This window comes from Marmota marmota, unplaced genomic scaffold, assembly GCF_001458135.2.
Source record: "Marmota marmota marmota unplaced genomic scaffold, marMar, whole genome shotgun sequence".
NCBI classification, from domain to species: domain Eukaryota; kingdom Metazoa; phylum Chordata; class Mammalia; order Rodentia; family Sciuridae; genus Marmota; species Marmota marmota.
The window spans coordinates 68,763,957-68,791,766 of NW_026000026.1; the positions used below are offsets into that span (position 1 = coordinate 68,763,957).

Consider the following 27,810-nt stretch of genomic DNA (forward strand, 5'->3'; position numbering starts at 1 on the left):
GGGGGGGAAGAAGAGTCGGGTGGGGGATACCACTACCTTCCACAGAAGATGTAATGAGTAATTATGTGAACTTTAAAATTACCACAATCTCTTCACTATTAAGAATGCACCATGAGAAGTTTGCTGTTTCCAATTCATAGTCACAGAAAACCCCAATGGGGCTGGAGAGCAATGAGCATTTGGAGTGAGGAGGAGGGGAAAGTGGTGACAGAAAGTAGAAAGGCAGTTACCAAGAGAGGAGGGGAGTCAGTGTTCAGTGGGTTTTGAGTTTCAGTGTTACAGAGGACAACGTTCTAGTGATCTGTTGTAGGCCAATGTGAATATCTTTAACACTGCTGATTTTACACTTAAAATGGCAGATACAGTGAACTTAATTTTTTTACCATGATTTTTAAAAATAGCTTGAACGAAAGGCTATGCTGAAAAGTAGAAACCCAGTAAGGAAGAAAACCCCTAAATGTGCTCACAATATGCCTGGCTGCTAAGATCTGCAGGTGAGCAGGGCAAAAGAACCTGTAGGCAGAGTGTGCTTGGGCTTGCCTATTTCCTCCACTCCCTATTTATACTGAATGCACTAGAATAAAATGAAACTCCCCAATTTCCTTCCCAAGCTCCACTCACTATACTTGAATGGCCTCTCCCCATCCCTCACTCTCAAGCCCACAGCTCCTTAACATAAACCTATTATCCTTTGTATATAAAGTGGACACTATTATTGTAAATATAATTCAAACACTGACAGGTGGATTTGCAGACCTTTTCATGTTGTATATAGAAAGAAATCCTTCTATTTTAGGAGAAGGAAACTAAAGTATACGTACCAAGCTCCTACCAAAGTCTGACAGGATGTTCAGCTCATTTCAAACACCATTTCCATGTTGACGATTCTGAGGCAGGGGGCAATATCCCCATTTCACAGATGAAAAAACTGAAGCTCTGGTTGGCTAAGTGCCTTTATAATGCTACGCATTTGACACATGTACTACTGAAGCTGAACACAGATTTACCAGATCCACACCACCTCTATCTGACACACTGGTCTCTTCACACAGTAGCCTTTCCTCTGCTTTAACAAAAAAGATCTAAATGCCAAAAGCCAAGCTGAGCTTCTGCTGACTCTCACATCTGACACAATGTGCCAACCAGAGGAAGTGCCCAATATATGATAATTACTTTCTTTTTTGTTCCAGGAAAGAAGTATTTATATTACATAAAATACACATGCTGCTTAATAGCACCAATGGATCTTCTTGCTATGGCTTTGGTATTTAAAGCATTCCTTATTTAAAATATTTTGGGCAGAGAGTAATGTCACTGAACAAATCACCTTATGACATTTTAGTGCAAAATCTTAGTGAAATATGTGGAATTTGAACATTCAATGTTTACTTTCTTAACTATTTCTCAAAAGCCCAGAGCTACACTGCCCCAAGTGAAACTGTACTTTACTATATCAAAGCATTTCTCTGTCTCTCCTGCTCTGGGTGCACCCACCTCAGGTCACAAACAGAAATGCTGGCCAGCTAGCCCCAGGTGAATCATTAGTTATGTGCTATGATATATGTCATCCTATTGTGCTTTTCAGTCTGAAGATGCTGCTGTGATCACTTACTTCTGTGTCCATCAGTGGGATACATTTATGACCTTAAAATGATGCATCAGAGAATCCTACCATTGTTCATCCACTGTGGTTGGTTTCACTCAATATTTTCCTTACAGGTAATTATGGATTATATCTAAATATTCCGTCTTTATTGATTACCTATAGCAGAGACTCTTCTGACAAGTCTACCTGCATGAGTTGCTAAGACCTTATCAGAGAAGGCCTATACAAATGTACACTTTTCCCATCTGCATCTCTCTTCCTGATTTACCCCAAACTCCACCTAAGCATTTCTGATTTGCAAGGAATGCTGGCTGCCTGCCCTGGCGCTGAACTCTGGGTGGGGCAGCAGGCTGCTGGGTGCAGAACTCCTGACTCTGGAATGTACTTCCTCATAGAGGTGCCAAGACCTACACTTGGCAGATTCTAAACACAATAGCTTTTTAGTTACCAGGCATTTATTGTTCCTTACTGAGGGGTGAATAAAATGCTTTTTAAACTTATAGAGAACTGGGATATGGTTAAGGGGAATAGTCATTTAATTGGATTGAATTACTGTAACTTCAGAAGAAATAAGAGACTGTCTTCTAAAACAAAAGTCATTACTATAAGTTAATGATACAAACTAACAAAAAGTAAAAATCTCCTTTCTATCAGAACTTATTTTTTATTATACATAAATGTTAAATGAGAAGTGAGAATGTGTGTTGATAATCCAAAAACTGTAACTCTAAAATTTCATTTAAAGAGAATAATGGGGGCTGGGGCTGGGGCTGTAGCTCAGTGGTAAAGCACTTGCTTGCATGTGTGAAGGACTGGGTTCGGTCCTCAGCACCACATAAAAATAAATAAAGACATTGTGTGTCCATCTACAACTAAAAAAAATATTAAAAAAAATAAAAAGAATACCAACAGAATTCCCTCTACAAAAATTAATATCTGGCCTGATTAAGGTAAAACTAAATCTCCTTATTTAAACTATAATTTTATTTCTGCCAAATATAGTATACTATCATAAAAAAAACTTTTTCTGTGTTTTTAAATAATAAGAAAAGTAACTATGGCAAAGTAATTTACTAAGGTAACACTTTTGTTTTCCTCTAGCTAGTAAAAAAAAAATTTAATTTTTTTAGAGAGGTACTGGGAAGCCTACTCAGGGCTGGGTCTTCTGCATGTTAGGCAAAAGCTCTACCACTGAGCTCCAATTCCAGTCCAATTAAAAAAAAATTTTGAATAAAAAAAAATGAGAGAGCCATTGTTCATTCTCGCCCAACTACTCATGAATAAGTTCCAGAGAAAGGAAGCTTCTGAGTGAGGAGCTATTCTGAAGCAGCAGAGCAGGAGGAAGATGGGAAAAAGCAGAGTGACAGGAAGATCTCTTTAGGTAGGCTGGACCCTAGGCCCAAGAGGATTCCAAACTGATCACAGACCCTTCCCCTCTTACTCTCACTCAGACTGGCTTTACACAGACTGCCCACCTTTGTGGGGCCTGCAGGGCTTGGAAAAGGAGCATGCATATAACAAGCACAGCCATGCTAGTGCAATGAAGACTAGAGGGCCTCTTCAAACCTCTGCTCTGAATCAGAAGCCCACCACAGTATTAGGAGTGAGGGACTGCCTTTCTATCAGCCAGGGTCAATTAAGACCCAATGCAGAGTACATTTGAAATAGAAAAACAAGAAAATGCAATATTTAAAAAATGGAAGAAAATTATCCCTGACAATATTCTTCCTACATAGCATGATAGCAACTGCAATCCTGGATCACTGGCATTTGCTAAGCGGTACTTCCTCACTCAGGACAATCATACTGTCATAGGGAGGGTCATCTAGGGATTCATAGAACAGATCACAGTACTGTGGAGCATAAGCTACTAAAAAAAAAATTCAAAGTGGAATGTGCTTTTAGCAGTCTTTAAACACTTTTTAGAATAAAAATGATGGGTATATATCATTGTTTAAAATATATAATAAATAATCATGAATGCTTAAAGACATTACTAGAGGGATATTTGCTATAGTTATAGTTTTCAAATATTAAAACAGCTTAAGTATCCGATAATTAAGGATTGGTTGAATAAATTGTCACATTTATATAAAAATCTATAAAGCAGAACATCATCCAGACATTAAACTGGTGCTGCATAAGAACATGTAATGATGTAGGACATATTCATGATATATTAAAGAAGACAATTCTGTTGTAAAACATTATCATTCCATTTTTCTAGGAAAGATATATGAACAATTAACAGGCTATAATAATACATAGCTAGTACTAGAAGACAGAACTGAATATGAAAGCTTTCTTTTTTCTTTTTTGTGAGGGAAAGTTCTAAGTTTTCTAAATCTTATAAAATAACTATATATTTTGATATTAGTAAAGGCATACGACATGTCACATTCTTTAAAGACCCACTTGATGCTAGAAGGCTGTCCTCAAAGAAGGACACCTATTCCATGTCATGCCCCACCTGTACCCTCATCCCCTAATGAAGAAGGAATCTGTTCCAATATGCTCAACCAACAGACCATGCTACAGGGGGCTCTTTCACAGCAGAACAGAATGGAACCTGAGACGTGACCTTGTTAGCATGGATTTGACAGCGCAATATAGTTCCAAGTTGCTCTGTGAAAACTGCATTTGGCTGAATCTACAAAAGTCAGGAAAAAAAAAAAAAAAAGATTTGTCCCTAAATCCAGCTTCTAGTATTTAGGATTCTATGGAAAGCACAAAGAAAAAGTGTTCCAGCCAGTAGACTATATGCAGATATTTCATAAAAGCACAGGAGACCAAAAAAAAAAAAAAAAAGCAAATTGCACAGGTTTATAGAGATAGCATATGTGATTCCAACATCACAAGTGGAATGAAATGTTGACTTGAGGCAGTGAATGTTTTTAATATTCTCAGTTTGTCTCAGAATAATTTTATAAGGCATTCATGGTGTTTCAGAAATAGCATAGGATTTGAAGGTTTTCTTATTAACTATAGCTGTAGTATAATTGATCCAAATGGGACTTCAGACTGCTCATATAAAAGTAATACAAAATATTAAGATAAAGCATAAAACTAGGCATTAGAAGACTAGAATTTTTGGCCTAGGATTATTATGTAATTGCAAGAAAGTCCTCTGGGTGGCCTTGGCCCAACCCAGGCTTTTTTGCCTATGGATCTCAAGAATAACTGTAAAATACGCTAGGAATGAGATATCATAAGATAGAGAGGAACTACCCTGATTAGCCCAGCCCTTATTCCTGTCTCTCCTAGGGACTGTAACATCTTGAGTTAGGAAGAAACCCCTGAGGACAGCCTGAGCTTTGTTCCTCTCTTCTCTAGAAGCAAGATGTCCACCAAAGCTTTAAAGTCTAGTGAGTCACATGACCACTTAGGTATGTAATCCAGAGTGAGCTGCCTTTTAGGGTCCTTTAAGGTGTAGTGGAAGTGAAGCATACTCCATTAAGACTCTGTCCCAGGAAGCTTTACTGAGCTCTGGAGGACCAACTCACAAGAGATTCTAGTCTTCTTTTGTCCCATGCTACCTAACTGTAAGTAATAAATCTACTCCATGTAACTTGTTACACTTGAGTGTGTTCTGTCTCCTTGTACTCAGACTAATTGGTAACCAGACTAATTGGTAACTAATTGAACTTGCTCCATACTAATACTGACCAACTGTCTGAAATCTTCAGTTTCCTCATCAGCTAAGTGAGGAATAACAGTAACAGTGATGTGGCAAGGTAAATCTATTACAAATTGAAATCATGCTTTATTTCTGCCCCTATAGAACCACCAGAAAAGGATTGTTTCCTCCCAGTTCAATGAAAGAAGGGGACCTTCTTGGATTTAACTTGGCTTTAGAAATGATAAGTCGGATGCCATCTTCACACCCAGAAATGGTGAAACAAACTCATACACTTCATAGGCTTGACATTTAATAAGGATTAAATGAAACAGTAGATGTCATAATGCTTTGCAAATTTTCATATGATGTTCAGATTTAACTTCTATTATTAAAAATTCTATTCAGGGGCTGGAATTGTGGCTCAAGTGGTAGAGAGCTCGCCTAGCATGCATAAGGCACTAGGTTTGATCCTCAGCACAACATAAAAATAAAATAAAGATATTTTTAAAAATTCTATTGACTTTACATAATATGACAGAAAGACCCAGGAGACCTTGGGTTCCTTCCCCAACCCTACCTCTGTATAGCTGCTGGGGTTGTGTCTCCCTCACTTATAAAATGTGAACATACTTGCCTCATTCCACCAAACAAAGTTATTGTGAGACTAAAATGAGATGTTATATGTGAAATGAATCTGGGGAGAGTTAGACAAGGGTAATCTATAAGCAAGCCACAGACCCAAGTCAGCAACATTATTTTACAGTAAAATTCTGAGGGCTTTGAGCACTGAACATATAAATTAAACCTGATTAATTTATTAAAGAAATAATCTACATCAGAAACAAAAAAAAAATCAAGAAACCCAAATGTCTACCAACAGTAGAATAGATAAAATTGTCAACCTCTGGAATACTCACAGCAAGAAAAATAAATACACTTTAGTACCCACTACATGTCATGTTGATACAAAAAATAAGATGCAAAAGAATATGCACATGTCTGATTAAGAATAGGCAAAGGCTCTATCAGAAGTAAATAATAATGGAAAGTAAGAAAATAATGATCACAAGTTAGACAGGATTTCTTCTAACTGGAGAGATTGGATGATGAGAATATGATCAAAGAAATGCCATGAGGGACTTGATGGGGGGGTACTAGTTATATTAAACTTTGTGTACACAACACACCCACGGACACATGCATATATGCCCATATACACATGTGCATGTCTGTATTTCATGCACTTTCTGTATTATATTTCATACTGAAAGACAAACAATAACAAAAACCCAAACAAACTTTGTACAAATTAAGTTACATCACCAGTGTTTTGTTTGTTTGTTTGTTTGTTTGTTTTGTTTTTAGGAGACTTTTGCAAAGAGTTTGTTTCAATTCAATGTCAAATCACCAAAGAAATTACTAAGCTGAGATTTTACTTATAAAATAAAACCCTTTAAAAAATAAACTATAATCATTAAGCAAGTCAGGATGACTACTTATCTACAAGTGACTACTTATCTACAAATGAATAATTACTGATTGAATATTACCAAGGTCAAACTAAATATTCTACTAGTAAGAAAGAGAAGACTATAAGCCCGGTGGGATGGTGCACACCTGTAATCTCAGTGACTTGAGAAGCTAAGGAAGTATGTTCTCAAGTTCAATACCAGCCGTGGTAACTTAGCAAACTCTGTCTCAAAAAGAAAAAGGAAAAAAAAAAAAAAAAAAAAGCCAGGTACAGTGGTACATGACTTGGGAGGCTGAGGCAGGCAGATCACAAGTTCTAGGACAGCCTCAGCAACTTAGCAAGACTCTCCCCCTCAGCAAATTAGTGAGGGCCTCTGTCAAAAATAAAGAACTAGGGATGCAGCTCAATAGTAAAGTGTCCTTGGATTCAATCTGCAGTACCAAAAAAGAAAAAAAAGGAATAAAGAGACTACATACAGGATTATAGTCACTACCTGAGCATGTCTTGTACCATGAGCCTAAAAAAAAATGCAAAGTTACATAGATGACTTAAGGCATCATGACTTACCAACTGGCTGTGTCTGTGCTATTCTCTTAGGGTAAGTTTTGCTTCGACTTCTTGACACATTCTGATCAGGCCGGGGAAGTTGAATAGAAAGATCTCGGCTCATTTGTGAAGCTGTCCTGCCACTTGAAAATGCAACATTTTGATTAGCAAAGGTAAAATCACACAGCTACAAAATTAAACAAGAGCTCATTCAGAATAGCTGTAAAGAAGAATAAACACAAAGACTCGACTGGCCATCCACATACAGAGGTTTCTAATATTATTCATTGTAAAATTGGCTAAGGAAGTACATTAAATTTTAGACGGGAATTTATATTAGGAGGAAGATCTTTATGAGGGAGAAACAGGAAGAAAGGGTTTATTAAAGAAGGAGTTAGATTTGTGGGGGGGGGGGGCGCGCTGGGGTTGTGGCTCAGCGGTAGAGCACTCGCCTAGCACTTGTGGGGCCCTGGGTTCGATCCTCAGCATCACATAAATATAAATAAGTAAATAAAGGTATTGTGTCCAACAACAACTAAAAAAATAAATATTAAAAAAAGAAGAAGAAGAAGAACGATGGGCTAGAAATAAAGGTTTCTGATTTCTTGAGCTCTACAACTCAATGGTAAATCATGTCAGGTGAAATTATACAAGAACAACAATCCCACAGGGAAGTCCCCTATTGTCCTTACAGAGCAAGCTGTGAAGCATCCCTGCAGGACCACTTTGTGTTGTTTTATTCTGAAACCCACCGTGGCACAATTAGCCATTTATTGTGCCTACCTCACCTAACAGATCACATGGAAGATTGGAAAGCAGGCCTAGAATATTCTCTAAAGATTCCATGAGGGTTCAAGAGGGTGAGCTTTCCCTGGGGCTGGACAAGGCTTCTTAAGTAATTTTCCCAGGGAATTGTATAATTTCATTTGTTAGATTTCAGTGAACAGCTATTTTACTAAAAATTAATTCCACAACTGGTGAATTTGAGCCAGTGAATGACCCTAGTTTTCATAAAGAAAAACACTGTTTAGGTACAGAAAAAAATGCATTTCTATATGTTTATTTTGTTTCACTATGAGGAGAGCCATCTTGGGAGGAAAAAAAAAAGTCTTTTACTGGCCCCCAATTCTATTTGTCCTACATTTACAGAATAAAGATTGATAAATGTCTCCCAAAAGGTGGTTAAACAATAACAATGTGAAATTCATCTTATATGCTTCTTTGAATATTTCCCCTTCTCACTATCCACTTTTATTAGAAATAAAGATGACTGTAGCCAGGTGAGGAGGTGAGGTGGTGCATACCTGTAAACTCAGCTACTCAGAAGATTCCAAGTTTGAGGCCAGCCTGGGAAACTTACCAGATCATGTCTTAATATAAGACATAAAGGGCTGGGAATGCAGCTCAGTGGTAGAGTGCACCTGGCTTCAAACCCAGTACCACCAAAAAAGAAAAAAAACAGAGAAGTGCAACAACATTCATTAAAAAAAAAAAAAAAAGTAACTTCTCATCAGGCTAATTAGGACACTACCAGGAATGAGCTACTCTGTGAATTAAGGTGCCAAATTCCATCCGTGACAGTACTTCATGTTTAACAGTTCATGAGAAATGGAGTGGAGGGGAACAAGCTGTGATAGTTAAATTTTCAAGTGAAAGGACACCTATTTTTTTCAAAGGTATATAAGGGAACATAAATTTCTGAAAAAGTTAAAAAAAAATCCACAGATATAGCAGAATTTCATTATTAAAAATGACTGGAGTATGAAGATCAGATCTACTGACACAAGACTTTCTCTGTTTTTAGAAAGACTTGGGCACTGAGTACCTCATTACACAGAGGAAGAAAATATTTGCTGTGAAAATATAATCCAATATGTGAACCACTGAGACATTTTATAATGAGATTGTACTTTATTATTCAATTTTACCTCTTGGTTTCTCTCTTGGGAACAGAGGAGAAATGAGAAAATCACATCACAAGATTAATAAGGCTAAGGTCCAGAAACAAACTGATCTGCCACAGTTTGCACAGGTCCCAGTACTACACCAACTTTTCTGCCCTCAGTTGGTCATAATGGCACAGCCTTGTGGCATGGGAGAAAGGACAGAACAAGTAGCCTTTGGTTTGAAGCAACAAGCCCTATTGAAAACATAGCTACGCCTTTCTCTAGCTATCTTGTCCTCAGCAGATTTTTATTTTAAAAAATCTCTGCAGTCTCATTTTTCTTATATATATTTCTATTTGTTCTTACTATATCCTAATAGAAATAGTTTTATGTAGCATTCTATTTCTTTGTAGCAGAAAGTGATGAGTAAATACATATAGAAACTGACAGTGTATGGTTATAGGGTCTCTCTGCATGTCTGGGGACTCTCTATTGTGACAGGGCAGAGTTCTATTTCCACAATCACCCACTTCCCTGCCCTCTCACACTCTGGCATACACCCCCTTCTATGTTAAGTGACACTATCAGAAGTCCTTCAGCCTCACAGGGAGCAAGAGGGAAAAGAAGGAGAGGAGAGGCACTTGGGTTCAAGTTCCAGATTTGCTACTTAGTGGTTAAGGGTCCTTAGTTCAGTTACCTTATTTTAGGTGCTCAAATTTCTCATCTGTATAATTGGGGATCTGATACCTTTTTTGGCAGGTCACCGTATAGAATGAATAAAGTAGCCCATGTAAAAGGAAGCACCTGACACTAAGGAGGTTCTCATGAGAACTTGGTCTCTTCTCTGCTTCATGAAATGTGAGATCCCGTAAGGGCGCCTGTGATTTAAGTCCTAGGAGAAGAACATCTGGGTTTCTGGGGAGTGGGGTTTCTCAGGCCTCATTCTCACTTCTGGAGTACTAATCCCACACAACTTATTCATTCATCAAAACCAGGAGTCTCCTATACACTTAACATCAGATGAGGGCAAAGTTAATTTTTAAGGGACTTAGAAAAGGAAATAGCAATGTATAATAAGACATTTAATCAATCAAATATTTAATCAATCTCCATTTCAGATTGTTGGTCCCTAATAATTTAAAAAAAAAAAAATAGGGCCAGGCACAATGATACACACCTCTAATCCCAGTGGCTCAGGAGGCTGAAGCAGGAGGATCATAAGTTCAAAGTTAGCCTCAGCAACTTAGCAAGGCCTTAAGCAACTTAGCAAGACCCTGTCTCAAAATTTAAAAATTAAAGGAAAAAAGGGGAGGGGGGTGCTGGAAATGTTGCTCAGTGTTTAAACACCCCTAGGTTTAATTCCCAGTACCAAAAAAGAGAGAGAGAAAATTAGAACACCACCTGATTTCACCTCAGTCATTGTCCTCCAATTTAATTTTGAAATCTGATTATCCTATATCACTAAAAATGTCTTTTTTAAAATTTAAAAATTGTTAAATTTTAAAATGTCTGTTTTTTCCATTAAGTAATTACTAGATTTCCCAAAAGATATAGTAATCTCCTTGGCATTCTGAAAGCCCTAAAATGGAAGAGAGAATAAAGACTAGAACACTTGTCTTCCTCCATCACATACATGTACATACCACATACGTGTAAATGCACACCCCTCAAAATATTCATATATACTAATATAAACGCACACCCTTATGTGCACAGAGACTCACATTCACACACTGCAGCCATTTCATAGGCTGCTATTTTTCCCCAACACTCTAAAGCCTGCAAGGTGAAGCAGGGAGCTGTCTGTGTTTCAGAGCTCTGCTTGCAGGTGAGGATATTGCCTGACTGTCTCAAAACTGAGACAGGCATATGATGCTGGATAAAGGTGGGTTGTGTGTTGTCTTTTGACAATAAACCATCTGTGTGCTAATGACCATCCAGAAGTCAGAGACCCATCCCTGCCTAAGCTCTGTCTACAAGGATAAAACAGCTTTCTTCCAAGGGTTGTGTTAGGTTAGTGCTTCCTACGCATGGATGTGTTGATTTGCGTTTCATTAAGACTTACTTGGCAGTTAACATTAGCCAAGAAATTAGAACAGATTTAGCAGAACCTCCAATTCTGCAAAGGTTACCTTTAATTACATTCTTGGAAGAAATCATATTAAATATGCAAAATCCAATAACTTTCTAATAATAATTCCCAGTAGCCACAACATTTGCATTTCAATAAATTTGAGAAATCAGGTGTGGCTAAATTTGTGGAAGCCAACTACAGCATATGTTAAACACCCTAATTATAATTTTAATAGTATAAACATTAAGGCAGATGTCTGTTCACTAGCTCCATTTTGGTGACAAGGAGATAGCTTTACACATTTTCTTTATAACCCTGGCAGTGTTTTATGCCACAACTGGAAGAACAGCCTACATACTGGCTACTGGCTACTCTTCTCAGTATAAAAGTAAAGAATCTTTTCCTTAAACTACTTGTAATTATTTCACTTTCTATGCAGAACCTTGAAAAGCTGCAGGTTAAATATTGAAACATCAATAAATACCTTCATATTAAAAACCAGGAATATCTATAATACAATTAACATTTTTAGTTTTAGTCATCAAATAAGCAAACATTCAACTGAATATTGTGTACAAACGAATTCACTACTAGTCACTCCTTTATTGTCTTTGGTCTCAAATTTAAGAATCAAAAAGCGAGTTATTAAAAGAGGAGAATTAAAACCTGGCACAGTGCTGTCCTATAAACACTTGAGTGGGCTTTATTTTCAAATCTCCTGTGCAATCATTTCTTTCAGTGACATCACCAATGGAACCAACAGAACAGCGTCCCACCAGCTGTGTGGCATTTCTGCACCCTGTATGGGTTTTCAAGACCTGGGGTCGTGCAGCGCCACCTGAAGAATACTACAGCTCTTTGAAGGCAGAGGTGGTTAGATCTGATTCTTTGTGTCTCAGGACTCTTGATACCATACCCTGCACACCACAGGCTCTCCACTGAACAGAATGAATTAAAACAAATCCTTTTTCCATATAGACCTCACTTCCACTTTTAATGCTGGTATTAGAAAAAGACACAAACACCTACCTAGCTGCATGACAGTCAGGCTTTTTCTCCAACAAGCTAATCTGTCTAATGGTTAAAAGGACAGGCTGTGGAGTTAGAATGCTAGGGTGTGAATCCCATCTCACTGCTTCTTAGCTGTGTTATCGTAAGAAGCCACTTGGCCTCTCGGAGCCTCAGTTTCCTCATATATTAATAAAGGTAATATTACAGAAGATTATGATGACTAAATGAAGCAATAAATGGAAAACAGCACAACAATGGCATTTAGTAGCTGCTCAGATTAAGTCAAGATATAATGTTAATTGTTTCATTACTATATACATACAATAATTTTGCACATCAACAGTGTGTTTGATATACAGTATAAAGTATATGTTGTGTTATAATAAGGGATCAACTGAAGATCTTAAGAACACAATCCATCCGTTAATATTCAGAATATCTATTTTGTTTCATCATAATAGAATAAAATTAGAAATAAGTGATAATTGAATCAAAATAAAATTCTGAAGACAATAAGTTATACTATATTCTAAAAGTCCTAAACTTAACATAGCTAATGCAGACATTAAGTATAATTAATTCTGGAAAATCATTTTTGTCAAGAAAGTTTTAATAAGTTGTTATGCTTACAAAACACACTGGCACTGTGGGTAAAATAAGAAAAAATTTAAATCGCACACTTCCTTGTGCATGTATGTGGGCAGCTGAATTAAATACTTATTTACAGGCACATATCCCAAGAAAAAAAATACCATTTACCTGTACCGATGCTTATAACTGATGGATCCAAACTTGCTGAGTTTTCTTGACAATGAATTTGATTCTGTTTCTGGCATTCTAATTAATTTTAAAAAGAAAACCAAAGACTCATAAATGCAGATACTTGTACAATATTTGAACAAAAAGCTGTATTGAAAACTTAACAGTACAATACAGTTTAACAAAGCTAGTGAAAGAATCAGGAATTGGCTATTGTAAGTTCATATGTGACACACATCCACACCTTAGGATGTTACATATGTATAATACCAAATACTCATACTTTCTAAAAATTATCATACACATTATTGTCCTAGGAGGTTTTAGTTGTGAATTAAATTTCTCTGTTTAAGTTATCTTGGGAATTTTGTCACTATGCTGATTTACTCTTCCTAAGATTCTCATAAGTCAATCATGACAGATATGATGTTTTGCTCTTGTTTGTATAATGTGTTCCAGGACTTCCCATTCCAGGGCACTTTCAACAGACACTGCCATGGCTCCCAGCCCTGTCCCACTGACCTGCAGGCAAAGTCTTAGGCTTCCTGGGCCATGTTCATCCCCTGACACAAACCATAAAGAGGACTTTAGTCATTTTACAAAAATACTTCTCCAACACTATGCAATTCAGTTAAACTGTTCCATACAAATCAAAATTCTCCAGGAATAAGGGGGAGAATTCAATCCTGTTTTAATTTTTTATACACAAAAATAAAGCAATAAAGTTTAAAGTATTATCCGCTAAAATTTTATCTTATCTTTATGACACAAGGATGTGAAATAAGGAAAAAGGTCCCCACAATCCAGTAGTCAGTTCTCTGTCCTCATCTTACTTGCCCTCCCCAGAAGGCTGCACATAGTTGCTGGCCCCCTATTCCTGATATCCCAGTACATGACATCCTCTCCTGGTTGTTCCTTCTCATGTCCCTCAGCTGGCTCTTCTTGTCTCCAAAGCTCAGTTCTTAGATTTCTGAGTTTCCCTCTCTTTGTTTTCTCCACAGTTGATCTCAACCCATCCCTTCTGTATTAAATATCTACTAAAGTTACACCATCAACCTTCACCTTTCCACTGGGCCCTGTATACCCAATTGCCTTACCACATGGATGGCTCATAGGCTTTTCAAATTTACTATGTCCACAGCAGAATACTTGATTTCCAGAATACTTAATCCTTTCTTACAGTGTAAGTACTGTCTACATTGTGTTATGTATATACATGTATGTTTACAAACATGTACATATGTACACACACGTGTATATGATGCTTATCTAATGCCATTCAGAGAACTGAACCAAAATAAACAAAAGAGAAAAGCTTTAAAATTTCTGTTGGACATAATTTCCACTATAAAAAAGTGCCATTTTCATGTATTAGAAATGATGAACAAAACTATCCAATTAACATACCTAAAAAATGTATGATGTTCTACACTGCACTTCCAGAGATGCTTGCAAGCGGTTTTACTTCGAGCTTCAAAAAAGAATGAGGTTTCATTGCACTGGGGGAGAGAGAGAGAGAGAGAGAGAGAGAGAATTGAATTATTGAATTACTGGCCATAACACTCTTCAGATAGTCCCTCCTTTAGTAATACAAAACCAAGCAGGCAGAGAGATTATTAACCCATAAAACAATGAGTAATTGTCTCTTAGTAATTATTTTTGGAAGGCTGTATTAAAATCACTTTCCACTAATTAAAATTACAAAACATAAATTCTGTTTAAATCGTACTGCAATCAACTTCATTATCTACTTCTACATCACCTCACAGCTATGCATAATCCAGGTGATGGCACTGAATTACTGCCAAATCTCCCATCATAAATTGCCACTGACTGACAAGCAAAAAACACTGTGTGGAAATCATTTCCCAAGAAAAAACAGATGCCCATAAATCCAGTCTTTAAGTATAATTAAGGGATGCACAGGTCAAACTCAAATTGATGTCTAAAGAACCTCAGGGGCCAGGGGTGGTACTCAGTGGTATAGCCCTTGCCTGGCATGCACAAGGTCCTGGCCAATGGCCAGTACCACACACAAACACCAAAAAAAAAGATTAAAAATTTCAGAAGGAACCACTGAGAGGAGCAGCCACCAGTGCAATGTAATCTGGGCAAATTAAGTAACATCTCTGATTTTGAGTTCTTCCCCATTCTGTACCAAGTTACTGGATTTATTGAATTAAATGATATGGTAGATATAAAATGTCACATAACAGGTATAAATTTTAATCATTTTAATCTAGTAGTTATTTGATTCTTTAATATACTTAATACAAAAGAAACTAAGGCAACATTAAAGGTAATTCTAATTTTGTATGAGATACTCATTTTTTGGCAGTACTAGAGACAGAACCGAGGGGTTCTTTACCACTGAACTACAACCCCAGCCTTTTTCATATTTTAGAAACAAAGTCTTGTTAAATTGCCCAGACTGGCCTTCAACTTGTAATCCTCCTCCCTCAGCCTCCTGCGTGGCTGGAATTACAGATGTATACCGCCATACTCTAGATACTATTGTTTAGGGCTGGGGTTGTAAGCTCAGTGGTACAGCACTTGCCTAGCATGTGTGAGGCACTGGGTTCTATCCTTAGCACCACATAAAAATAAATAAATAAAATAAAGGTATTGTGTCCATTTACAAAATATATTTTTTTAAAAAATATACTATTAGTTTAAGTGACTGAATGGAAAAAACAAACAAAATAAAATATACATGCTATAATAATAAAATACAAGCTCTGCAAAATTATATAATTGATGATTTAATTTCAAATTTAAAAACCAAACATGAATCTCAAATGCAGCAATGCCTCTGAAAGAGGTTCTTACAGACTCAAAAACAGAACTGTGAACACGGAGAAATAATTGAAATGATTTGTCTCCCACTTTTAACAAGGACAGAATATTCATACCTGTGAAATTCTTCCCAAGTCCAAATGAAATGATGCTACCTAAATTAGCATTCTATTTGTAAAATGAAACAAAGCCAACCTATCTGTGTTACAGAAAGGCTAGCTACAATTCCAAACTCCTATGAGGCAGAAGGAAAAATTTAGGATGAGTCTCAGGTTTCTGGCTTGGGTACTAGTATTAAAATATAGCAAGTGGGGAAAAATAGGGATTTGGATGACAAGGGAATGGATAACAAGTTCAGGAGGAGATACTTGGATCCTGAGGTGCCCATGGAATGCCAAGTGGGCCAGTATGAGCACACAGGTGCAGAGCTCAGGAGAGAGGTCACAGCCACTGACACAGGCAATCTTGCCTGAGAGGAAATGAGATGGCTCAGGAAGAGAATGCAGAATGGAATGACAGGAAAGATGCGGACTGTGTGAAGGTGGACTGAGGGGGTCAAAATGAACCAGGAGATGATGGTTTCAGAAAGGCTGGGAAGAGACAGCACAAATCTCAAATGACCCAGAAAGGTCAAACTGGGTTTCAAAGGAGTTTACTCATTTCTCGGTGAAAAAATCTTTGGTGACTTCTGTGAAAGGGGTAGGGATTATAAAATTAGAGCTGAGGGGGGCGGAAAAAAAGTCAATGAATCCAGAAAATGCTTTCCTCAATAGCAAAAGAAACTGGGGGTGAAAACAGGAATGGGTGCAAAGTAAATCACACAAGTTTCTTTTTTTTTTTTATATTTATTTATTTATTTATTTTTAGTTTTCGGTGGAAACAACATCTTTGTATGTGGTGCTGAGGATCGAACCCAGGCCGCACGCATGCCAGGCAAGCACGCTACGGCTTGAGCCACATCCCAAGCCCACAAGTTTCTTGAGGGTAACATGGGAAAGCCCAGGCTCCTATCAGGAGATGGGAGTTTTTAAGGAGGGCTCTTTTTGTTTTTTTAAATTTCTTTTAAAAAAATATACATAACATAGCCAAGTGAAGCAGTTCATGCTTGTAAGCCAGCTACTTGGGAGTTTGAAGTAGGACTAACTAAATAACTTAGTAAGACCCTATCTCAAAGATAAAATAAGAGCTGAGGACGTAGCTCAGTGGAACAGCACTTACCCAGCATGTGCCAGTCTCTGTGTTTAACCCCAGAGACAGAGAAAAATATAAATAAAAAAGACATATAAACTGTACAAAAGCCAAAAGTAAAACTCAATCTCCCTCTTACCACTGGCCACACTTCCCCTTCCCTGAGTATACCACTATTTCTATTACAAGGAATGAGTGCTTTTAAGGGAACTGGATTATCCTAAAATGAAACGAACAGGTCAATAAGTTAAAAATAAATTTGCTTGTGATTGCATTCTGACAGGATACGTAGTTAAGACAAAGGGGACACCAGGACAGGCTGTCCTTGCCTTCCCAGCTTACCTCTCTCAGTACATGGAAACCTGGCCATCTCCCTGTGCCTTTCAACAACAGAAACACTGGGTGTGGCAGGAGGTGCTGGGCCTTAATACCTAGAAGTGTTGGCCAGGAAAACTGAGACACAAGACACTTTCACATTTTAGCCAAAGCCAAAATCAAATTTTCAAAAACTTAGTTACATATAATCCAATTTTCAAAACTAGAAAGAAATTTAAAAGTATTAGGTGTTTAACTGAAATAAAATACATCTCCTTCAAATCTCAAACTTTTCTTACACTAGTTTTTGCTTCATTCTTCACAATCATATCTCCATTCTTTTACATTTTTAAGAACAGATCTCATCATGGAATACCTAATTCTTAATATACTTTTTAATCTACTGTTTCTCAATCAAAGAACAAAAAGCATATAAAATCCAGCCAGAATTAGGTTTTTCTCAAGTTTCCTTGGGTATGAATATATTAAAAGGAACAAAAGAGTTTCCCTACAGACCTCCTAATTACTTCTGTCACAAACAAATCAAGAAGGGACACATTCTCCATTTTTAGAGGGCTTTAAGACAAGCTGCCTACTTTTTATCCTAGTGTTGGCAAAATGATCTAAATACTAAAAGGAGGGTTAACACAACTGAAATAGGAACTAGGTATTCTAAATACATTCTATGTACTTTTGCCACATGCAGTAACTGTTAGCCTGAATGAACTGGCACGGTGTTTTAAATGTCTCTTTCCATCACTCTTCTACCTATTAAATCTTTTCCAAATGGTCAGTTAGCACATTTTCACTCATCCATACATAGAGCAGCAGCTTCCTAATTGAAGCACTTCATTTCAAGATACTGCTAAAGATACTGTCCAAGAATCCAACACTTGTTTTTGCAAAATTACTTAAATACCATTATAGTGTTAGTCATTTCATGCCAAAGCAAAGATATTGTCTGAATCTATTTCTTTTTATTTTATGAACTACTCAAGTTTAGGTCACTTTTATACTCAGATACTATATCATGTGCCTATCATTGTTCCTTGAGTTTCTTTCTTTTTTTCTTTCTTTTTTTTTTTTTTTTTGATACTAGAAATTGAACATAGGGGCCTTAACTACTGAGGCACATCCCCAGCCCTTTTTATGAGACAGGGTCTCACTAAGTTGCTGAGGCTTGCTTTGAACTTGCGATCCTCCTGCCTCAGCCTCCCAAGCTGCTGGGATTATAGGCATGTGCCACAGTGCCTGGCCTTGTACCTTGGTTCTCTATGTAAACTTGCTTCAAATTCCCAATTCCATCATATGCAAGTATTCAGGCCCTGTACAAAATCCCAACCTAAGTCCCTCTAGTCCTTTCAGACTCTTTATCCATCTTCTTTGTCAAGCTTAGAGAAATAAATCTACTTTGCTTGGCTTCTCTTACAAATGTTGAGATTATTGATAGTATCACTGAAGGACTCAACACTTCAAGCAGCACAGCCACTTATCCTCCCTGGGCCCACTCCAGCTCCATTGCCTCCCACAAGCCTGTGTCCTTAACACAGATCCTCATTACACACATGGTCTGTACTCTGTTTTCTCCCTCTTTGTGTTTGGGGAAGCAGCCACACAAGTGCTCAATGCCTTACCCAGCCTCTCTAGAAGTACAAGGATGAACTTCTTCATTTCATTATTATATACTTGTCCCACATCCAAGGTTGCAAGAAGCAATTCAAGATATAAGATGTGGGCCATTATTTAAGAGTAAGAGAGATTAGTACTTCTAACACTGGAAAGATGCCATCATTACATACATACTTGAAGACCTACAGCAGAGAAGCTTCTAACAACATTCTATCAAGGTAGGGCAGAGGCTAAAATGTGAAGATGACAAGTCTAACGTATTGTGGGATTTTTGTTTTGTTTGAGTTTTTTTAATTTTTACATGCAATCTATACAAATTTACAGATTTAACTGGTTATATATTTAGCTGGTAATCATCAACTACTTTAGGCACAAGGGGAAGAAACTAAATAGAGACTGATAACAAATGACTAAAATAACTTTCTTAATAATTGATAAAGCAAAGGAAGGAAAGTGGTGAAACAAATTTATTCTTCAACTGGAAATATGTACCAAGAGTTATTATAAAACCTATATGTTTTGAGAAATTTTATCTTTCTAAACAGTGAAGTTGAATTACTACAGTTTTTTTTAAAGAGAGAGTGAAAGAGAGAGAGAGAGAGAGAGAGAGAGAGAGAGAGAGAATTTTTTAATATTTATTTTTTAGTTCTCGGCGGGCACAACATCTTTGTTTATATGTGGTGCTGAGGGTCGAACCCGGACCGCACGCATGCCAGGCAAGCACGCTACCGCTTGAGCCACATCCCCAGCCCAAATATACTACAGTTTTAAAATTTGAATTATGCTGGTATATATGAGATACTAGACACAATTTTTTTTTTGTACCAGGGATTGAACCCAGGGGTGCTCTGCCATTGAGTTACATTCCAGCCCTTTTTGTTTTTTATTTTAAGACAGGTTTTCCCTAAATTGAACTTGTGATCCTCCTGTCTCAGCTTCCCAAGTCACTGGGATTATAGGTGTGCAACCACTATGCCCTGAACACAATTTTGTTTTAATGGCTTTCCTCATATTTTTAATTACCCTCTCTTCCAGAAATCCTGGATTCAAACCTGGCTAATGAATTTGGAGTGAGCTCTTTAAAAAAAAAAAATCCAATTTTGTTATTATGTGGAAAAGGAAGTCAGAAGGAAATTTTGAAAGATGAAGTATATATATATTACCTTATTCTTTGAAGCTTTGTCTTTATATAAGGACCACCAAAGAATGTTTCTCAAAACATTACTGTCAAGATATTGGCATAAAAGGATTATATTGTCAAGTAAAGATGGGGAATACTGGGGTAAGCACTCAGACCTCTTGGTGTGCTAATGTGCACTGAGAATCCCACTAGCTGGTGACGTGGAGAGCTGCTTTCCTAATTAAAGTGAGCAAAGAGCCCAAAATCTGAGGTCATTCTGCTTCCCACTTGAAGGAATTCACCGATGCAAACTTTGAAGTCCAGATGGTTTACTTCTGTTATTGTTCTGACTCTCTTTATTCTTCAACTGCTCTTTAGGGAACCTGTACTATTTCCAAAATATCAACATTTCTCTCTTCTATGTGCATACTGACTTAACTTTTGTTTTAATGACAATTTTTGTCCCCAATCTTACAAATGTTAAAACAATTCAATAACAAATATTGTTATGCTATTAAGATGAAGGTATATTTTATAAGATCTACTGATACTCTTAATTTAAATTTATTGGTGTAACTTAAATTTTTTTACAGGAGAAATTTTACTCCTTTGAACAAATGACCTATGCATTTTAATTACGGAAAAAGTAAAACAAAAAACAACAGCGAATGAAGCAAAGAAAACACCATGGACTGGGAAGACCAGGACTTTCCTTCCTGCCCTGGCATAAGCTATTTACCAGATAAGACTGACAAGAACAAGGTGACCCTGAGTCCCTTCCTGTTGCAAAATACCAAGGCAATTTCAACTCAGTCCTGCACTGGGTGCCTGTGACTTGTCTAACTTTGGACTAGGGAACTTTTAGCCTCATGACAACTCTTTCAGACAGATAGTATCATCCTTCCTCTACAGATAAGAAAATGTAGGTAGATGGAACCCAGGGAATAGAGAGTAAATTGGAGCCCTGGACCTAAACCATTCTGAAAGACTCCCACCAAACAATCATATGGTATCAGAGTCCAAATACTACTGAAAAGCCATACTCAGGAACAGCTGGGGGGAGAGATGAAATCAACCTATGTACAAAGATGCGGAGAGAGAGAGATGGCAATACCAAATCAAATACACAGGCACTTACCTTTGACCAACCAATTCCATTCCTAGGCATTTACCTCACAGATACCACTCCAAAAATACATATGCAAAAAGTTATTGAAGGAAAGAAAATTTCTAAGTGCAAAATATTGAAAACTACCTCAATATTCTAGTACAAGTAACTGCTTGAATAAACTATAAGAAATATACTCAATGGAATGTTTTGTACAAAAAAGGAACCAAGAAAGCTCTTAATGAACAGATGATATAGAGTGATTTCTAGGAGGAAAACAAAACAAAACAAAGGAGCAAGAGCCTATATAGTAGGCTACCTTCTGAGTAAGAAAGAAGAAAAATAAGGAAAAAATATATAACTGCCTATCTTTACAAAAATAGACATAAAAAGGATTAATCAGAGAATAGTGAAGTTGGATATATGCAGAGAAGAGTAAAGAAATGGGTCTGAAAGAATCTGGGAGGCTGTTAAACTTCTCTGAGCCTTTTTGTATATCTTTGATTTTTGGAAGCATGTTAATCTTCTACATATTCAAAACATAAAATTAAATGAGCAAGAATGTGAAGGGGAGGGAACCATAACTGAAAACAAACTGAAACAAACCTAATTAGATTTCAAGTGAATACACAACCACAGTAATGAGGAAGAAAGAAAGGAATGAAGAGAGGGAGGGTGGGAGGGAGGACCCACCCAGTAAATTTTGAACACAGCATAGCACAGGCCCTCCATCTTGGCAAGGTAGTGCGTGTGGGTGAAAGAATTGCAAACAATTTTAGCAGTTTGGCCAAAGCAATCCTGACTATTTGATATGTATTTTAGAACTGAGCAAATGAGTAAATGTGTTGCTGCTGTTGGAAGCCAAAGTTCTCATAGACAAAGACAGGACATGAAAATATGAAATGGAAGATGGCAAAAAGGAACCCTTGTGGGTTTGGGGAGGTATGATGTGACCTTATGATTTCTAAAATACAATTGAGTATGTGTATGATTATATATGTATGTATTTATATTTGTATATGTACTATGTTCTACCTATGAGGATATGCATGCATAGATTGCCTAGCTTTGTCTACTGCAAAGTTGTCCTAGTAGCAATGACCACACCTAGCACCAAGATCTTACCATTTCCCATTGAAAGAAACCAGAGTTCCTTGGAGAAATGCCTGTTACCAGGATACATACGAGATGCACCTACAATATCATAGTAGACCAAAAAGGAAGAAAGTACCTAATAAATGTTGGGGATGGTTCCAAAGGGCATAGGAACCAGGCTGAAGGGACTCCTACTGATCAAATCTAGACAATCTGAACCTCAAAATGGTTAAATACAGTAATGAATTATAAATCACTGGGGAAAAGAAGAGGATTAATATGTCCATGCCAACAACAGATAAATAAAAAGAAAGAGAAGGTGGGGCTCTTGCTTATAATGGAATGCTGAGAGCTGACTGATAAATGTGGAGGGAGTGGGAGGGCTAGAAAATCAGGACTTTGCCATCATCTTAGTAAAAGAGTGACTCAGGCAAGAATCCTCACTGAATGCTAAGTATACAGGGAAATTTTAAGGAGTACCATGGTATTTGCATTGATTTATCTCCCTACAGATTGCTTACCAGCTTCAGGGTCAGGGAAAACAAGATCCAAACAAGAATTACAGAGTACAGAAATTGGGCAATACCATGACTGGGTGATCAAACTTAAAAGCCAACAAAGAACAGATGGTCATCGTGTGCCTCCAGATGTGCCACCTTGACATGGACACAACTTCAAGTCAGCCTTACAGCTGAGAATACATTACCTCAGGAAACAGCAGAAAAACACCAAACAAGAAGCTTTCTAGAATACAGTTCTATCCCACTATTTTAAAACAGAAAGCTTCAGTGATATAAAAATATTCAGTGATATAAAAATATTCCAGATAGAGGGAGATTAACTGGACTTTTTTCTGTTAGGGGGAAATGCCATAAAGGACATTGGTAGGTCAACCACCAAAACTGGAGTATAGAAAGTAGATGATAAAAGTATGAGAACAATATAAATTTATTAAGTTGATAACTGTACTGAGGTTACATCCGAGATATATTTATTTGGGGGGAAATACGCCCTGAAGTCTTTAGAGTCTGTGACATATACAACTTATTCTCACATTGTTCAGAAAAGACTTGTGTGTGAGTAGAGAGAGAGAAAACACAAATACTAAGGCAATGGAGTAAAATGTTAGCAGTTTAATCTGAATAACAAAAAATAAGCATGTTCTTTGTAATATTTTCATTCTTAGCCACTTTCATAAGTTTGAAATTTAAAAAAAAATAAGTGCATTTTAAAACCTGTAGGGTCATTTAAACTGTGACAGACACCCCACTTACATAAGCAGACCTCTTGGGTTTGTTGACCAACAATGACAGCTCCTGGTCATCATAACTTCCTATGTGCTCTCCCCAAAGCAGATCCAACCAAGAGTTCTGCCAAGTGGGTCTAATTTCTCATGGCCAGAGTTGCCAGGAACTTTTTGGTCCTACATCCTGTCACGCTGAGCAAGTTTAGCTGAGGTTTATTTCATGATGCACTGCATATAAGAGTAATCACAGCATCATTTACTCATCCTTGCATTTACTCCTCAAATGTGCTTACTACATACCAAGTTCTGGGATTGGTGCTAGGAATGGAACCCTCTCCCTGTGGTTAAAACCAAGAAATTTGAGTATGATCCTAAATTCTTCCCCATTTTCTACAAAAACTTTGAATCTGCTACCAAGTAGAAGCAATTTTACTTCCTAAATGCTCCCCACATCTGCCCACTTCTCTCCACTCTTTTGGTCAGTCCTCATCTGCCCTTGATTGATGCTATCTCCTAACCTGACCACCTTTGTTTTCACATCTGTGTAGGGTTTCACCCTGCAGTAACTTTCCAAAATGCACATCTGGTCATGGAGGTTGAAGCCCAGAGTTTTGCTGCAACAACCAATTTCCCCAAATCCTCAACTCCACCAGTAAATGTCAAGTGTCAACGCAAGTACACAAGAAAGAGAGGCCCTCCCCAAAAACTGTCAGACTGAACTAGCTACTGGGACCATCCCCTCTCCTTAGACCTTCTATCCCATCATCAGGGTGGACAGCCAGAAAATCTCTGCCAACAGTCACAGCCCCTGAACCCACTAGACCAATGCTCCTCATGCTTCTTACCACTGTTGGTATCAGTTACCTCCAAATAAAATGCTCAGCACATTATCTGTACTCATTCTCCTAATCTGTCCCCATCTCCACCATACCCAACTCCTGAATCCCTCCCTTTTATGCCCTCTGGAATTCATGGGTTCTCATCAGCAAAATCCCAAACACCTCTTAGTCTGTTCTCTCACATTTCCTTCACCCTCCTGCACTACTAGAAAGCTGGTGCTCCCCTGAGGACATAGCTGCCACTGCTGCCTTCCCAATTGGTGTGCTTTTTGTCCCCTACTGTTCTTGCATCACAGGGCCTAAAAGAGGGGAAGGGTCCTACTGCTGCCAGTACTGCTTCAGAGCATGCTCTCTCCTTCCCCTAAATCTCCTATCTTATACCACCTGCAGTCCCTCATGGTGGCTGTGATCCCCTCACATCCTGATGCTCCTGCATCCCTATTTAATCCCTTTGTGCCAAAACTCCCCAGGAGAGTTGTCTATCTCACCATCTCCAAGTCCTCTTCTATTCTTCCCCTTCTTTTTCCTCAATGGATGTGTGTCAATTTATTCGTTCATTCTCCTATTTATGGACTTATGGCTCTTTTCATTGTTTTAACTTTTACTTAAGAACTGCACAGAGCACAACTGTGTTGTGTTTCTCTCCAGCATTTATTTCTAAGAGGGGAATGGCTGCGTTGAAGCTCATTCTTCCAATCCACTGAGACAAGTTTTGTCAATGGTCTCCTACATTTCTAAATCTAGTAGTCAATTCTCAGTCCTGCTCATCCTTCCTCTGAAACCAAACACCTTTAAATCACCAGGAATCCTCTCTCATATCTCCCCATATCAGGAAGCCCTGGAGGTTAAGTCTAGAATCCAACAGTTTCTCAGTTCTTCAGCTGCTGCCATGCTGTTCTGCTGAGATAGAACTACTGTCATCTCTGGACTTCATTAAAGACACCTTAGAGGTAGAATCACCAAGGCCAGCAAGGAGGCCTCAGTGGTGATAGCTTTTAAAACTTTCAGAAGTTCCAACAACACTTTAAATATGAAAAACAGCAGAAATGGAGTAATAAATAATTTTCACTTGAAAAATGACATATAGCTATAAAATTTTATGAGAATCAAATGAAGAACTCTTGGCTAAAACACAAGAATTGGGTAAACATATAAACATAAAAAATCCCATAGCTTTCACATCTAGCAAAAATCAGTTAAGAAAATAGGAGGAAAATATTACATCTGCAATAGCAAGAAAAGGAGTAAAACACATAAAAATGAAACTTATCTAACACCTAGCAAGTACATATGAATAAATATAATAAAAGAAGGGAAAGTCTTATTATACAATATTAAGTAAAAAGCATTTTTACTATTTTGAAATATAAATAATGCATAAAAGTGTCTCTGAATTTAGCCTAAAAGCACTGGACATACTGAGTTAAGTCTCTCTGACCATACCAGCAGACCAGAAAACCAGCAGAATAAGCATTTCAACCATTTTTCAAGCTGAATGTGATTACTGTTCCAGGTGATAGGTTTTAAGGGGCTTTTTAATTCAATCTGTGATTACAGTTAGGCCTCCATAATAATCAACTTAATTCTACCATTATGTAAATCACTGCCTCCCAGAAAGGTACCCTGGTGGAGAAAGGAAAAAACCCTGCAAGCAAGAATGCTCAGGAAATAGAATGGTTAGGTTAATTAATGTGTTATTTAATAACAATTTTAAAAATTCCTTTGATGCAAGCCCCTGCATTAAGTGACCTGTTTTGTTACCCTAATAAAGATCACTGACACTAGGCTTGACCAACCAGGAGTGCATCATGCCTCAGGCTTCTCAAACATCCATTCTACCTCAAAGCTGAGCCAGGCATGGTGGTGCATGCTTGTAATCCCAGAAGCTCAGAAGGTTGAGGCAGGAGCATCACAAGTTCAAAGGCAGCCTCAGCAATTTAGCAAGGCCCTAAGCAACTTAGTGAGACCCTGTCTCAAAATAAAATATATAAATCCCCACCTCACTGCCCTGCACTGGGGATGTAGTTCAGTGGTTAAGCACCACTGTGCTCAATCCCTGGTGCCAAAAAAAAAAAAAAAGGCCTCAAACCATCTTAAAAGCTGGAAGGTACAAGGACTGAACAAAATATCTAGAAAACCAGGTCATATCATGGAGATTGACATTGAAATATAATCAGTGAGCCATGTGTGTTGGTGCATGCCTGTAATCTCCAAGACTCAGGAAGCCAAGGCAGGAAAAATGCAAGTTCAAGGCCACCCTCAACATAATAAGACCCTGTCTCAAAAATAAAAAGGGGTAGGGAGGTAGCTCAGTGATAAAGGGCCCCTGGCCTCAAAAGAGAGGGAGAAAGACAGAAGGAAAAATTCACAATGATGTTCTTTTTGTTGCTGCTGTTAGTTTTGCATTATGTTGAAGAAATCTAAACAGCTGAAAATTCAGGTTAGCTTTATTGTTGTTATTATTTTTTAATTCTTTTGCAGTACTGGGGGTTGAACCCCAGGGTACTCTACTACTGAACTATATCTCCAGATCTTTTTATTTTTTGAGACAGGGTCTTGCTTAGTTACCCAGACTGGCCTTGAACTTGTTCTCCTGCCTCAGTCTTCCAAGTCCCTGAGATTACAGGCATATGCCACCAGGTCTGGCAAGGTTATCTCTGACTTTACCAAATATTTGTCATGAGATTGTAGAAGATATTTTAAAGCACTGTAATAACAACATAAAAGAAATTCACCAATATTTCACAAAAATACTTAGGTATAAGGGAAAAGAATACTTTGAGTAATAGTAAGGCTTTCTTGAGAGATCTTATCACTTTAGTAATCTTCTGCTATAAAAAAACACCTTGAAACATTTCTTTCAATATAATTTTATCAATAAATGCCAACTTGCCATATAGTTCAGTGTGAGATAATTATTTTGTTTTGTTTTATAAAAGATAACAAATGGTAGTACTAGGTTTTCTGAACTGACAGTACATATTCTTGTATTCACAGTAATCAGTTCATTGATCATTTGACAGGTACTTACTGAGTACTAACTACAGGTGAGATGATGTGCCAAATACCAAGTCCCAACTATTGCGGCAGCTGAACTGTTGCTATACTTTCACATGTGGACATGTGAGCACTGATTTATATTTAAGATCTTTTTAACATCAAAAAAGTCAATTCAATTCCATTTACACTTAGCTTTTTTCCCACATAAGGTTAGAACCAAAAAAGAAATAAGGATGAATTTTCCTACACTATATTTCCATTCATTTATCCTATAAGGATTCTACTAATAGCACTTCAAGAGTGCTTTATTTTCACAGGTAGATCAAAAGGAAGCTTTCACACCATGCTTTCTTTTGACCAGTTTCCTAAAAGTACCTGCCAAGGCATGCTAAAGCACAGCCAGGTGCTGACCCTGTGTCCATTACCAAACACATCCAATGGGCAGTGAAGGTCGGCATTTCTGGGCTTTCACCTTACATTCTCCCTTGAAAGTGCCCACAAT

General features: G+C 37.6%; 1 protein-coding gene across 1 annotated transcript in view; it reads right to left on the minus strand.

Annotated features, from left to right (window-relative positions):
* Window positions 1-27,810, minus strand: part of Epb41l4a (erythrocyte membrane protein band 4.1 like 4A) — a 233,608-nt gene that overhangs the window by 64,941 nt on the left and 140,857 nt on the right. The window contains exons 11-13 of the mRNA XM_015484299.2: window positions 14,380-14,471; window positions 12,973-13,050; window positions 7,264-7,385 (exon numbers count right to left, since the gene is read on the minus strand). Coding sequence (XP_015339785.1) covers window positions 7,264-7,385; window positions 12,973-13,050; window positions 14,380-14,471 — 292 coding nt within the window. The remainder of the gene's footprint in view (window positions 1-7,263; window positions 7,386-12,972; window positions 13,051-14,379; window positions 14,472-27,810) is intronic.